At 36.2% G+C, this 13,619-nt stretch overlaps 1 protein-coding gene across 3 annotated transcripts in view; it reads left to right on the forward strand.

Annotated features, from left to right (window-relative positions):
- Nucleotides 1–10,119, forward strand: part of CPNE8 (copine 8) — a 261,274-nt gene extending 251,155 nt beyond the window's left edge. For all 3 annotated transcript variants that reach the window (XM_060412779.1, XM_004006455.6, XM_060412777.1), the window contains one exon: nucleotides 8,228–10,119. In XM_060412779.1, coding sequence (XP_060268762.1) covers nucleotides 8,228–8,416 — 189 coding nt within the window. In that variant the 3' untranslated portion in view covers nucleotides 8,417–10,119. The remainder of the gene's footprint in view (nucleotides 1–8,227) is intronic.
- The last annotated feature ends 3,500 nt before the right edge of the window (nucleotides 10,120–13,619 follow it).

The following is a 13,619-nucleotide window of genomic DNA, read 5'->3' on the forward strand; positions in this document are numbered from 1 at the left end:
GCTTCCCAGGTGGCGATAGTGGTAAAATATCTGCATGCCACACAGGAGACACGAGCGATGTAGATTCGATCCCTGGGTAGGGACAATCCCCTGGAGGAGGAAATGGCAACCCACTCCAGTATTCTTGCCTGAAAACTCCATGGACAGAGGAGCCCACAGGCTACAGTCCATGGGGTTGCAAAGAGCCAGACACAGCTGAGCACACACACACATTAGAGGGTGGTTAAGATTGCTCATAACATTAAGATTTCCTTTAAGATGACTAATACATTAGTGACAACCAAGTTTTTTAGTTATTTTATTTATAAAACAAAAGTTCCCTTGATCATGAAAGTCTTTTGTCTCTAATTGGATTAGCTACATTGGACAGAATATTGAGATAGGACTCAGGTCTACAAAATTATAATGTTATCATTCTGATCTTGAACAAGTCAATAAATTTCCCTTGAGCCTTTCTTTCATTATCTCCAGACTCCATCTCCATATATATATAATGCAAAAATGCATTACCACAGCAACACAACACATTGTTAAGGACTTTAATATTCTCATTAAAAGTCAGAATCTTGAGACTAATATATCATCATAAAGTGACACTGAGGTCACCAAAGATTTCGAAGGCACCTGATTTTGAAGGCACCAAAGATTTTGAAGGCTAAAGACTCAAGGAATTGACTCAAGCTATTCTACCATATAAAGCTGAACTGAAAAAGTCATGAGATGTTACAGATACTGAACAGGATCTTCCCAGAGAATTAGTAGCCTCCTGAATGACAATGGCATCTTGACTTACACGTCTATATTTATTTAAAGATATTTGATGAATCCTTTTCTACTCTTATGGAAAAGTTCCTAAATGCTGATTATCTTTTAAAAATAGTTTGTAGAGTAATCATTTACATATCACACTGTATTCAAGAAGAATTAGCATTTTTCTCTCATCTTAACTAAAATCTCATAACATTGCACAATTACAGGTTTCCTGGTTCTTCCATTTACTAAAACATTTTTAAATGAGTTATTTTTAAGAATAGAAATATTCTTGAATATTTATAACATTGAGGTTGCAAAGACACACCAAGAATATTGTCAATCTTCCTACCATCAGAAAATATCTAAGTCATCATAATCAGTGCTGTAAATACTGGTGGTTAAAATAATGTCAGAAAATAAGATCTATTTAGGCTGTCTTAACTTTTTGCTACTTTCAATTTCTTACACATTGCTAATCAAGTTAACACACTCCAAATGATATCCCAAATTTCTTAAGTGGACAAACAAAAGCCTAACTGTAAATGGCAGAAGGTAGCTGAGTTCCACAGAAAGTTGGGAGTGGTAGATGGGATTTTTATTATGTCAAATATTAAGTGGCACCCAACTTCTCCATTGCTGGTGCTTTTCAGTCAGTAATGTCAGACTTTTTGCGACCCCATGGACTGCAGTACACCAGGCTTCCCTGTTCTTCACTATCTCCCAGAGACTGCTCAAACTCATGTCCATTAAGTGGATGATGCCATCCAACATCTCATCCTCTGTCATCACCTTCTCCTTCTGCCTCCTATCTTTCCCAGCATCAGGGTCTTTGCCAATGGTTGGCTCTTCGATTCAGGTGACCAATGCATTGGAGCTTCAGCATAAGTCCTCCCAATGAATATTCAGGGTGGATTTCCTTTAGGATTGACTGGTTTGATCTCCTTGCTATCCAAGGGACTCTCAAGAGTCTTCTCTAGCACAACAGTTTGAAAGCATCAGTTCTTCGGCACTCAGCTTTCTTTACGGTCCAACTCTCACATCCATACATGACTACTGGAAAAACCATAGCTTTGACTATACAGAACTTTGTTGGCAAAGCATGTCTCTGTTTTTTTAATATGCAGTCTTGGTTTGTCATAACTTTTCTTCCAAGGACCAAGCGTCTTTAAATTTCATGGTTATAGTCACCATCCAGACTGATTTTGGAGCCCAAGAAAATAAAATCAGTCACTGTCTCCACTTATTCCCCATCTATTTGCCATGAAGTGATAGGACCAGATGCCTTGGTCTTAGTTTTCTGAATGTTGAGTTTTAAGCCAGGTTTTTCACTCTCTTTCATCTTCATCAAGAGGCTCTTTTCATTCCTCTGCACTTTCTGCCATAAGGGTGGTGTCATCTGCATTTCTGAGGTTATTGATATTTCTCCCAGCAACCTTGATTCCAGCTTGTGATTTATCCAACCTGGCATTCTGTATGATGTACTCTGCATATAAGTTAAATACGCCGGATGACATTATACAACCTTAATGTATTCTTTTCCCAATTTGGAACCAGTCCATTGTTCCATATCCAGGTCTAACTGTTGCTTCTTGACCTGCATACAGGTTTCTCAGGAGGCAGATAAGGTGGTCTAGTATTTCCAAATTTAAAAATTTTCCACAGTTTTTTTTGATCCACACAGTCAGAGGCTTTAGCATAGTCAATGAAGCAGGAGTAGATGTTGTTTCTGGAATTCCCTTACTTTTTCTATGATCCAACAGATGTTTTCAATCTCTGGTTCCTCTGTCTTTTTTAAATCCAGCTTGTACATCTGGAAATTCTCAGTTCACATACTGTTTGAAGGCTAGTTTGAAGGATTGTGAGCATTACCTTCCCACTATGTGAAATGAATGCAATTGTGTGGTAGTTGGAACATTTTTTTGCATTGCCCTTCTTTACGATCAGAACGAAAATTTACCCTTTCCTTTATGTCAAATCTTAAGTGGCATCCATCTTCTTTATATAATAATAATATTTAATCATTTATTAAGTCCTTAATATGCTAGGCAGGCTAAGAGCTATAACATTACTTCACCTTGACCTTATGAGACAAGTACTTTGGTTACCATATTTTATTTAAAAAAAAAAATGAAGTTTTATCTTTCTTGTCCATACTCACATAGCTAGTAAGAAGTAGTGAAATGAAAGTGATAGTCGCTCAGTTGTGTCCAACTATTTGTGATGCCATTGACTCCAGCCCCCCAGGCTCCTCTGTCCATGGAATTCTCCATGCAGGGATACTGGAGTATCTTTTGTCAGCAGATCTTCCCAACCCAGAGATCAAACACAGTTCTCCTGCATTGTAGGCAAATTTGTTACCATCTGAGCTACCTAGAAAGCCCAGTAAGAAGTAGAGTCACATCGTAATCTTGAAATTTCTTATTATAAAATATTTAACAAGTATTTTATATATCTTTGATTCTAAAACCTAAACATAGCATTTAAGATAATACATGGCTTGACTCTAATATTCCTTTTTAGCTATACACAAACGCAAGCAAACACACATGCCCACTTTGCCCAGGCCAATAGGACAATTAATTGTCTTTGCATCACCCATTTCTGTAGTTCTGCTCTTATTTCCTTTTGTCATTTTACCTGGAATACCCTTCCCCCTCATTGGGCTGATTAAAACCCAGCGTTTTGAAATTTCCCAGTGTACACAACCTTTTACAAAGCTCTCCCTCTTAACACTTAAATAAATTTCCCCATTCTTTCACTTTATTAACATATTATTTTATATCTTCCTCAAAATACTGGCCACTTTGCCTTTTGATGTTTATAAATAAGGACACTGAAGCCCAAGATGGAATGTTAACCAACTTGTGAAAAATTAATTAGGTCACAAGTCTGTAGATCCAAAAAGTCGGCAGAGTTCTGATTCCAAAATCTTTTCTGTTATAATGCATCCACTCTCCTAAAAGGCCAAATTATAATTAAGATTAGAAAGATCTATTCGCCTTTTCATATCACTGTAGTAGTTAATGTATAAGAGATCAATTTGAATTTAATCAATATCTCTGATACATACAACTATCTGATCTTGGGGTAAGTTAATTAAACTTAAAGTTTTTATTTTCTTCTTTGTAAGTTCATAATATGCTTATAAGAACTAAATAGATATTGTACTAAATCACTCAGCAGAAAGCCTCCCAACTGCCAGTTGCTCAAAAAATTAATATCAGTATCAGTTATTATTGACAGTATATTAGCATAGTCCAGTGGGAAGGCATTTTTATATCATTGTTTCCTAGCAGCTGTACCTTGACATATGACATTGTAGTCAGTCTTATGTGTGATTATATTCATTGTCTCAAGATTCACTCTCATATGGCTATAATATAAACAGCATGCAGGATGAGATTCTATTGTTATTATAAAACTTAAGTGAGTTATTTTCTAAAACAATATATGTAAAGGTTTTCCATGTATTTGTTTACTTGCTTATGCTATGAATTGGCCATTGAATATAATGCAGTATCATTTATCCTGGCTTCATTCAGCTGCTATCCAGCCTATCATTCCCTTAAAAAATATATTTAAGTCATATCTTCCATTAAAAGGTAAATAATAACCTTGAAGGCTTAGACATGAAATGCTCTAATGGAGCTCTGCAAAATAGGAACAAATAAATTGAACAGAACTGCAATTAAAAGCTCATTTGCCCAAACTGATTCAAACTTTTTCTCAAATAGGCAAAGTTAGCTGTTAGAGCAACTTTGTAGAACATTTTCCTTATTCTGGATATAAGTATAAAATAAAGATGCAGAGTGTCAAGGATATGGTATATTTCCACTGAATAGAATGCATTTATTGGTATTCTTCATATGAATGTGATAAATTAGTTCAAAGTAAAAATTGATTTGTTCCTCTAACCTAAACAGTTTAAGGGTCCAAGTTAATTTATGGTACTAGTCAGTGACCAACATACGTTCATAAATGTGTAGGTGTTATTTTGAACAGGAGGTCCCTAGGTATAGTAATCAGAAATAAGTGATTAAAAGGGACAACAAACAGAAGGGTCTGATAAATTGAGTGGAAAATTGTTACTGTAGAAGTATATGAACAATGGTCCAAGAAGAAAGAGAGTATAATTTTGTCATGAATAGTGTGAGGTTCAACATTGATAGGAGGTAAAGGAAACAGAGTCACTTGTCATTTTCATGTCTAACTTAGGGAAGTGCTTCTTGACTTACTGAAGAGCTGAATGTTCCTTTGGAAAGGATGAAATAATTTAGGTTAGTGAGTAGAACATTCTCAGCCATCTTTTTCTCCACTCCCAACACACATATGGGATGAGGCATACTCCTGTTGATAATATCACAGGGACTCTTAACTCAGGGGCAAGGTCCATACTCAAGGGACATATCAGAATCTGTGCCCACATTTAGTAAACATAAATTAAATGAGATATATACCTCCCTGCTTTGTTGAAAACTAAGATTTGTTTCTTACCCATTATTTATAAACATGTTTTAAGGATAAGTAGAACTGTATGTATTGTGCAAACAATGATTTTGAATCTTAGTTTTGACATTCCAGAGTGTCATAACATTTTTAAAAATAAACTTATATTTACTTCAATAAAAATGTAACACATCTTACCGCATTTGCTGAAAAAGTGGAAAAAACAGGATGTTTTAATAACAAATAGATCAGTAATTACATTTTTTAGATTATGGTACTCTAGTACCTAAATTTGAAAGAGAGAAAAACTTGATTAAAAAATATTTCTTATAAAGTTTGATATGAGTGTAAACAAAAGACTAGAAAGAAAATAGTGCAATATTTATATTGCATATATAAATGTATAAATTAATGAATAGTAATAATAATGGCTATCACACTTATACATATTATGAGCTTAGAACTGTTTTAAGCACTTATTTGTTGATTTTTTTAATATAACAACCAGATGAAGAAGGTATTATTATTATTATTATTATCTTCATTTTATAGAAGAGGAAACTGAATGACAGTAGAAAATCACTCGCCCAAGATCACGCAGCTCATAAGCAGCAGGACCAGCCTCTGCACTTGGGGAGTCGAATTCCAGAGTTTGTGAATTGAGGGAATAAAAAGATTACTAAATTTAGGTTCCATGGTCTAGGAAGAGCTTCCCTGGTGGCTCAGATGGTAAAGCGTCTGCCTACAATGCGGGAGACCCGGCTTCAATCCCTGGGTCGGGAAGATCTCCTGGAGAAGGAAATGGCAACCCACTCCAGTATTCTTGTCTGGAAAATCCCATGGATGGAGGAACATGATAGGCTACAGTCCATGGGGTCGCAAAGAGTAAGAAAAGACTAAGCAACTTCACACATGGTCTAGGAAAAAAGTCAAAACCAAAATAAAAGTAAATATAAGAGCAAAGTTGAGATAAAGGAAAGACACAAGCAAGTAAGTTCTCCCTCTGCCCTAGAGAAGAATAAACTATTTTCCAGAGTGTTGCCATTTCCCTGAAATATAGGTATTAGCTATAGATTGTTAAAAAACTGATCTCCCATAAAATAGATATAGATATATGCTTCCCAGGTGTTGCTAGTGGTAAAGAACCTGCCTGCCACCACAGGAAACATAAGAGACACAGGTTAGATCCCTAAGTCAAAAAGATGTCCTAGAGGAGGTCATAGAAATCCACTCCAGTATTCTTGCCTGGAAAATCCCATGGGCAGAGAAGCCTGGTGGGCTACAATCCATAAGGTTGCAAAAAGTTAGACACAACTGAAGTGACTTACATGCACACAGGCAACCAAACCGTTACTAAATGTTTATTTTTAAAATAATATGCCTTTTAAAATAAGAATGAAATAAACAATAGCAGAATTTAGATATTTTTTCTCATCAGTCCTTCACTGTGTTCACCTTATAGTGTCAGAGAGAAAATAAACCTAACTTTGTTTGCACCTCTTTGCTTTTTTGTTAAAAATGTCATCCTGCCCAAATTAGATAATGACTTTACAAACAGTCATATATGCCTCTTTCTTTTCTCAACTGAAGATTACATTTACTCTGTCAGTGTTTTTCTTATCCTTACTTAGCTGCCTTTAAAATAAGAGAAACATTTGTCACCTTTGATCACATTTCTAAAATTTGTGCTGTTTTCATCTTGGTATCATAACAGTGTAAAATTATGATCACATAAGTATGCTTCTGTCTGTAGTATGCCTTATATTAAAAAGAAAGAAGTAGTTTTCTGATCTTCCTTAAAAGATATTGCTTTCACTATATAAATGGTATTACATTTGCTATTTAACATTTTAACTTGCTTTGTCTATCACAAGTATCTGACTAGTTTAAAGTCTGCTCCCTAATAACAGTTGTTTTCTGAAAGCACATCTTGAGTAACTGCTTAAATCAAAAGTAAATTTCTCAAAATGAACTTAAAGTAGTTATGTATGAGATGAGAGTGTGCTCACTCCCTGATTCTCTGGGAAAAAAATGATTTAATTTAAACTTCAAAACATTATATTTAAAAGTTGTTCAGCCTCCTGAAATGTCTTCACTGTGCCTTTTCTCCAAAACCTAAAATTACTGCATGCCCAAACTATCACATTACCAGTTCTCAAGTTTCTTTCAAGAATCATCATGTCTCTAAGGCAAAACTGAATTACTGCTCTCAAACAGCACAGTGTTTTTTTAAGTAACCTTTATAACAGAGAACAGAATCAAGCAATCTATTTTCAGAGTATTCACTGATACAAATTCTCACATGATTGTTTATATAAAGATAGAGCAATCATTTTTATGTACTGTAAAAATAATTTTGATATTTGGTATACATCAATAAGAGGTATACCAAAATCTATGCTGAAGTTTTCCAATTGTTTATTGTTTGCCTTTTCAAATAACATAAAAATCAGGCGTATTTCAGGTTCATACTAATGTGAACTGTATAAATTTTTCACTCATTTCCATGTGATTTGATGGTCTGCTAATATAATTTAAAATACTTAACATGTGTTCAGGAATCTTTAGCAATTTACACGATTTTTTAACCCTGAATTGAGTAATATTTCTACACCGAAAGCTGAGTTAAGCATGCATTAACTTCATTTGAGAAGAAACTGAACCTGAGGAGGATAGTGCTCTTTTCAATTGGAGTCAGGTTAGGTGTAGAACTCAGAACTGTATAATGCATGTAGCAACATGATGGGTGTATCAGGACCAGGAGACAAGAGTTATTGTGGGGAAAAAAATAACAATTACATCTCATTTTAGAAAAATTATAAGAAAGGTGTGGTCACTGTTAGAGCTATTTATAATGAATCAAATCTCTTTAAAATCATAGTAATTATTATGCCTCTTGCCATTACTCCAGCTTCTCTGATTCTCCTACAACCAAAAGTTTATATATGTTGGTTTTGTGTCTATTTTTTTATTTATTTAACTAGCATGGTAAGCTCTGTTAAATAACATACTTTCAACTCTGTTTTAGTTTGTGCCATTCAGAGATTATATTGACAGAAGTGGAAACCACATTCTGAGCATGGCTAGATTAGCTAAAGATGTCCTAGCGGAGATCCCTGAGCAGTTTCTCTCCTACATGAGGGCCAGAGGAATCAAGCCATCACCTGCACCTCCTCCGTACACCCCATCTACACATGTGTTACAGACTCAAATATAACTCTGTTCCAAAATGCTAATGTAACTACACTTTGGTTAGAACTGCTGAGTCCATGCTTTTCTCCTGGTGCTCTATAATGAACCAGGGAATAATATATTCATCTCAGTTTGGTTTCAGCAGAATTGGTTAGTATGCTATTTTCTATCCAAAATTTATTATCTTCCTAAACCAAAACTGTAAATATGGTTGTTGCATGAGCAACAGAAAAATTGTTTATATGCTTGATGCAAAATATGATGTCTTGTATGAATCTTAAAGTTTTTGGACAGAAACAGCTAATTTCCCATGAATTGTTGGGAAAAAGCACAACCTATGTTTTTAACTCAGATATTGTCTTAGACTGCTATGTGTATAGGAAAGCAGTCTCTCTGTATCAATGTTTACATGTTACTACTTTTTAAATTAAAATACTTTTATAACTATTCTTAAGAATACAAATTTTGAATATTGAATCCTTTGTCTTCTAAATTGCAATAGCTATAATCACAAGAGCAATATCTTTGAGTGACTGTCTGATCAAATGCAATTGCAAAGAAGGGAAAGTAAAAATAAGTTCACATTTCCCAGTGAGTTGTCTTATGAAGCTACATCTGTTTAGTAAACAGTTTCTCTATGCTATTTGTCAAGTATGGGAATTTACACTTAGCAGATGTCTATCCTGAAAGAACATGCACTTTTTCATCAAGTTTGAGTTCTAAATTTAAACTGCAGTTTGTTTATGTTTTGTAATGATAAGTAGAAATAATAAAAAGTCAAACATTGTATACTGTAAATGCACAGAAAATACTTTGTGTAAAAAGTAATGTCTTTATATTACAATACTGTGTAGAAAGACTAAAATTCAGAATATTTAACTGTGCAGCAGATGTTTTAAACACTTTTTTTCATTATACCTTGCTTAGATATTATTTTAATTCAAAGAGATACTGGCTCTTTTGATTTGTATTCCTTTCCAAGTTGCCACAAAGCATGTACAGGCGAGAAGTTTTTTGTGAAATTCCCAATTAAATATATACAACTGCGTGACTTAATACTCAACACATTTGTGGGAAAAAAAAAAACCTGCTCCTATGTTCTAATCTGATAGTACACAATTTAAAATTGTAAAGAGCTTTTGCATGTACAATTTTTATGAGGATTACAGTTTTGTGACGAGAATGACAGTTGTGTCTAAATTAAAGCATTTCTCTAGAACAAATGGCCTTAAATTCTTAAAGAACTCCTGGAAATGATTGTGAATTTCCTTTAAGTAATAAAAAAGTATGTTTATTTTTTCTTTTGTGTCAACAGTGTACCTGCTTTATAATATTTTCCTTACATATATCCTATTTATTACTCAGTTTATTTCTACTATGTGGTGTTCTCTTTGTCCCAAGTTGACTAAGGGTGACTTTTATAAGCATGAAATTATTTTACAGAAGAGAAGAATATACATATATTCACATATCTAACAATAGCAATGTTATATAATTATGCAATCTTTAATTGTTCATTTTGGAGTATAAATTAAAATCTTTGAAAAGATACCTGTTTGCTCTCTAAATTTTATGTATAAATGACATAGAATCTGATGATTTCCTTTACTGGTCCTAAATGTTTATGCCAGCATAGATTATTACCCTGAAATTTTATTATTATTTGCCTTCATTCTTCAGTTTAAATATAAAAATAAATAAAATCAATATTCTTTCCCTCTTGTAAAACATCAGTTGTTTCTTTTTGAATTGATCAGAAAAAAATGAAAGATGTGTGCTTCTTTGTCTAAATATTAGTATGCCCAAATCTTGAGGGGGCACAGGGTTAAGAAACAGGCTCAGTTACAAGTTTTATCCTTTGCATGGTTGAGATTAATAATCAGAAATGTATGTGATATTAGTAACAAATTTAAGATTAGAAAATACCTAGACTTGTCTCTTTGTTGCATAAATGAAGAAACCAGGACTGAAAGGGTTAGGTGATTTATCTAAAACTGTAAAAATAGAATGAGAGAGACTAGACATCTCTTCAAGAAAATTAGAGATACCAAGGAAACATTTCATGCAAAGATGGGGAAAAATAAAATATAGAAACAGTATGAACCTAACAGAAGCAGAAGATATTAAGAAAATATGGCAGGAATAACTGAAGAATTACACAAAAATATCTTAATGATCTGGATAACCACTATGGTGTGATCACTAACCTAGAGCCAGACATCTTGGAGTGCAAAGTCAATTGGGCCTTAGCATCACTACAAACAAAGCTACTGGAGGTGATGGAATACCAGCTGAGCTATTTCAAATCCTAAAAGATGATGCTGTAAAAGTGCTGCAGTCAGTATGCCAGCAAATATGGAAAACTCAGCAATGGCTACAGGACTAGAAAGGTCAATTTTCATTCCAATCCCAAAGAAAGGCAATGCCAAAGAATGTTCAAACTATTGCACAATTGCATTCATTTCACATGCTAGCAAAGTAGTGCTCAAAATTCTCCAAGCTAGACTTCTATAGTACATGAAATAACAATATTCAAGATGTTCCTGATGTTCACGCTGGATATAGAAAAGGCAGAGGAACCAGAGATCAAATTGCCAACATCCATTGGACCATAGAAAAAGCAAGAAAATTCAAGAAATACATCTACATCTTCTTCATTGACTACACAAAAACCTTTGACTGTATGGATCACAGCAAACTGTGGAAAATTCTTAAAGAGACAGGAATACCAGACCACTTCACCTGACTCCTGAGAAACCTGTATGCAGTTCAAGAAGCAACAGTTAGAACCAGACATGGAAAAACGGACTAGTTCCAAATTGGGAAAGGAGTACGTCAAGGCTCTATATTGTCACCCTGCTTATTTGACTTATATGCAGAGTACATCATGTGAAATGTTGGGCTGGATGAAGCACACACTTGAATCAAGATTGCTGGGAGAAATGGCAATCACCTCAGATATGCTGATGACACCACCCTTATGGCAGAAAGCGAAGAGGAACTAAAGAGCCTCTTGATGAAGGTGAAAGAGGAGAGTGAAAAAACTGGCTTAAAACTCAACAGTCAAAAATGAAGATCATGGCATCCAGTCCCATCACTTCACAGCAAATAGTTGGGGAAACAGTGACTGTTTCCTTATGCTCCAAAATCACTGTAGATGGTGACTGCAGTCATGAAATTAAAACATGTTTGCTCCTTGAAAGAAAAACTATGACCAACCTGGACAGTGTATTAAAAAGCAGAGATATTACTTTGCCGACAAAGGTCCATATAATCAAATCTATGGTTTTCCCAGTAGTCATGTATGGATGTGAGAGTTGGACAATAAAGAAGGCTGAGTACCAAAGAATAAATGCTTTTGATCTGTGGTGTTGGAGAAAACTCTAGAGAGTCTCTTGGACTGCAAGAAATCAAACCAGTCAATCCTAAAGGTAATCAATCCTGAATGTCATTGGAAAGACTGATACTGAAGCTGAAGCTCCAATACTTTGGTCACTTGATGCATAGAGCTGATTGATTAGAAAAGACCCTGATGAAGGGCGATCCCATAATGGTGAAGGAATAGGACAGAGAGATACTTTCTCCCCTACAAATTCATCAAAAGATCATTTGAATGCAGAGAAACTTCCATAAAACAACTTCTGAACACTGTCCGAGGACACCAGGCACCCAGAAAGACAGCCCACTGTCCGAGGACACCAGGCACCCAGAAAGACAGCCCAGTTGCCTCAAAAGGAGGTAGGACAAAATATAAAAGATGAAAATAGAAACAAAGGATTTAGGGATAGAGGGTTTATCCTGGGGAGGGAATCATGAAGGTGAAGTTTCCATGCAATAGGAAACCCTCTCACAGGCATGTCTGTGGGGAGATTTGGAATCTCAGAGGGCTACATAACTGGAAAAATAAAAAGCCACACAGTATGTGCCTAACTGCTACTACCAGTGGAGAAGCAGCTCAGACACTCGCATCCACCAGCAGTGAGTGAGGGCTGGGCAGAGAGGCGTGGGCTGCCTCATTGGTCTTTAGGGTAAGGATCAGGCTTGAATGCCCTGAGGACAATCTGATGGGGCTAATGTGAGATAACAACCCAAACCATAGGGTCACCAGAGAGACAAAAAAAGAAAAAGGACCTTTCTGGCAAAAGGCTCTAACACTACATGGTGACCCCTGACATGCTCACAGAACAAAGACTTGTGCCCTAGCAAATGCCAAAGGAGAGCGAGCCAGCTACCATTTAGGGCCCTCTCTCCCTAGAGGCAGAGAGGCAGAAGTGCAGCAGCCAGAGCCAGAAGCAAGAGGCTGCTCCAGTCTCAGCCCCAGAGACTGCATTTTCCACCAAACTGTGAGCAGGCTGCCAGTTGCTAAGCACGTCTTCCTGGGATCCTGGAAGGTTCACATCTGCCAGGAATACCACAGCCTTAGCAGCTCCTCAGAGGTGATACACACCACATCTGGGGCTGTGCCCTCATGACACACCTGGGAAACTGAGGAGCCAAGAATGGGAAGGTGCATAAGACTTCACAGCCCACCTGGGACAGTGTGCTCATCAAGCACCCAGTTGCCTGAGCAGCTTGGACCTGGGAAGGGCGAAAATCGCCCAGCCCATCTGGATCTGTGCCCTTGTGGAGCACCTAAGAACCTGAGTGTCTTAGACCTGGGAAATGCACAAAACTCAGGGCATGGTACCCTTGCAGAGCACCCTGGAGCCTGAGCAGGGTGGACCTGGGAAGTACACACCGCCTTGGGCTGTGGCAAACCCACTGTAGTCCATCCAGTGTGACCACTCCCCACACATGCCAGCGGTATTTGTTTGCAGAGTCCATCTTCACAGCACAACTGAACAAGTGAGCCTAAATAAGTGGCCACATGTGCCTTCTCTTATCAGGGCAGAAATTAGACACTGAAGATACTTGCAAACAGAGGACTCCAAAATAAACAAAGAAGAGTGAACCACCCTGGAAGTGACAGGTGCAACAGATTAAAACCCTGCAGTTAATGCTGGGATTATGCATTTAAGGGGCAACTATAGAACTTTAGAACAAGTACAAGCCAGAACAAGGGACTATCTGCCACTGAACTGACCCCACACTTCCCACAACAACTCCAGAGAAATTCTTAGGTATATTTTTAATATTATCACTTTTTAATTTTTTAAAAATTTTAATGCTTTATTAAGCCTTTAACTTTCATGTTTATAATCTACTATTGCAAGGAGATCCAACCAGTC

Source organism: Ovis aries, chromosome 3, assembly GCF_016772045.2.
Source record: "Ovis aries strain OAR_USU_Benz2616 breed Rambouillet chromosome 3, ARS-UI_Ramb_v3.0, whole genome shotgun sequence".
Classification (NCBI taxonomy): Eukaryota; Metazoa; Chordata; class Mammalia; order Artiodactyla; family Bovidae; genus Ovis; species Ovis aries.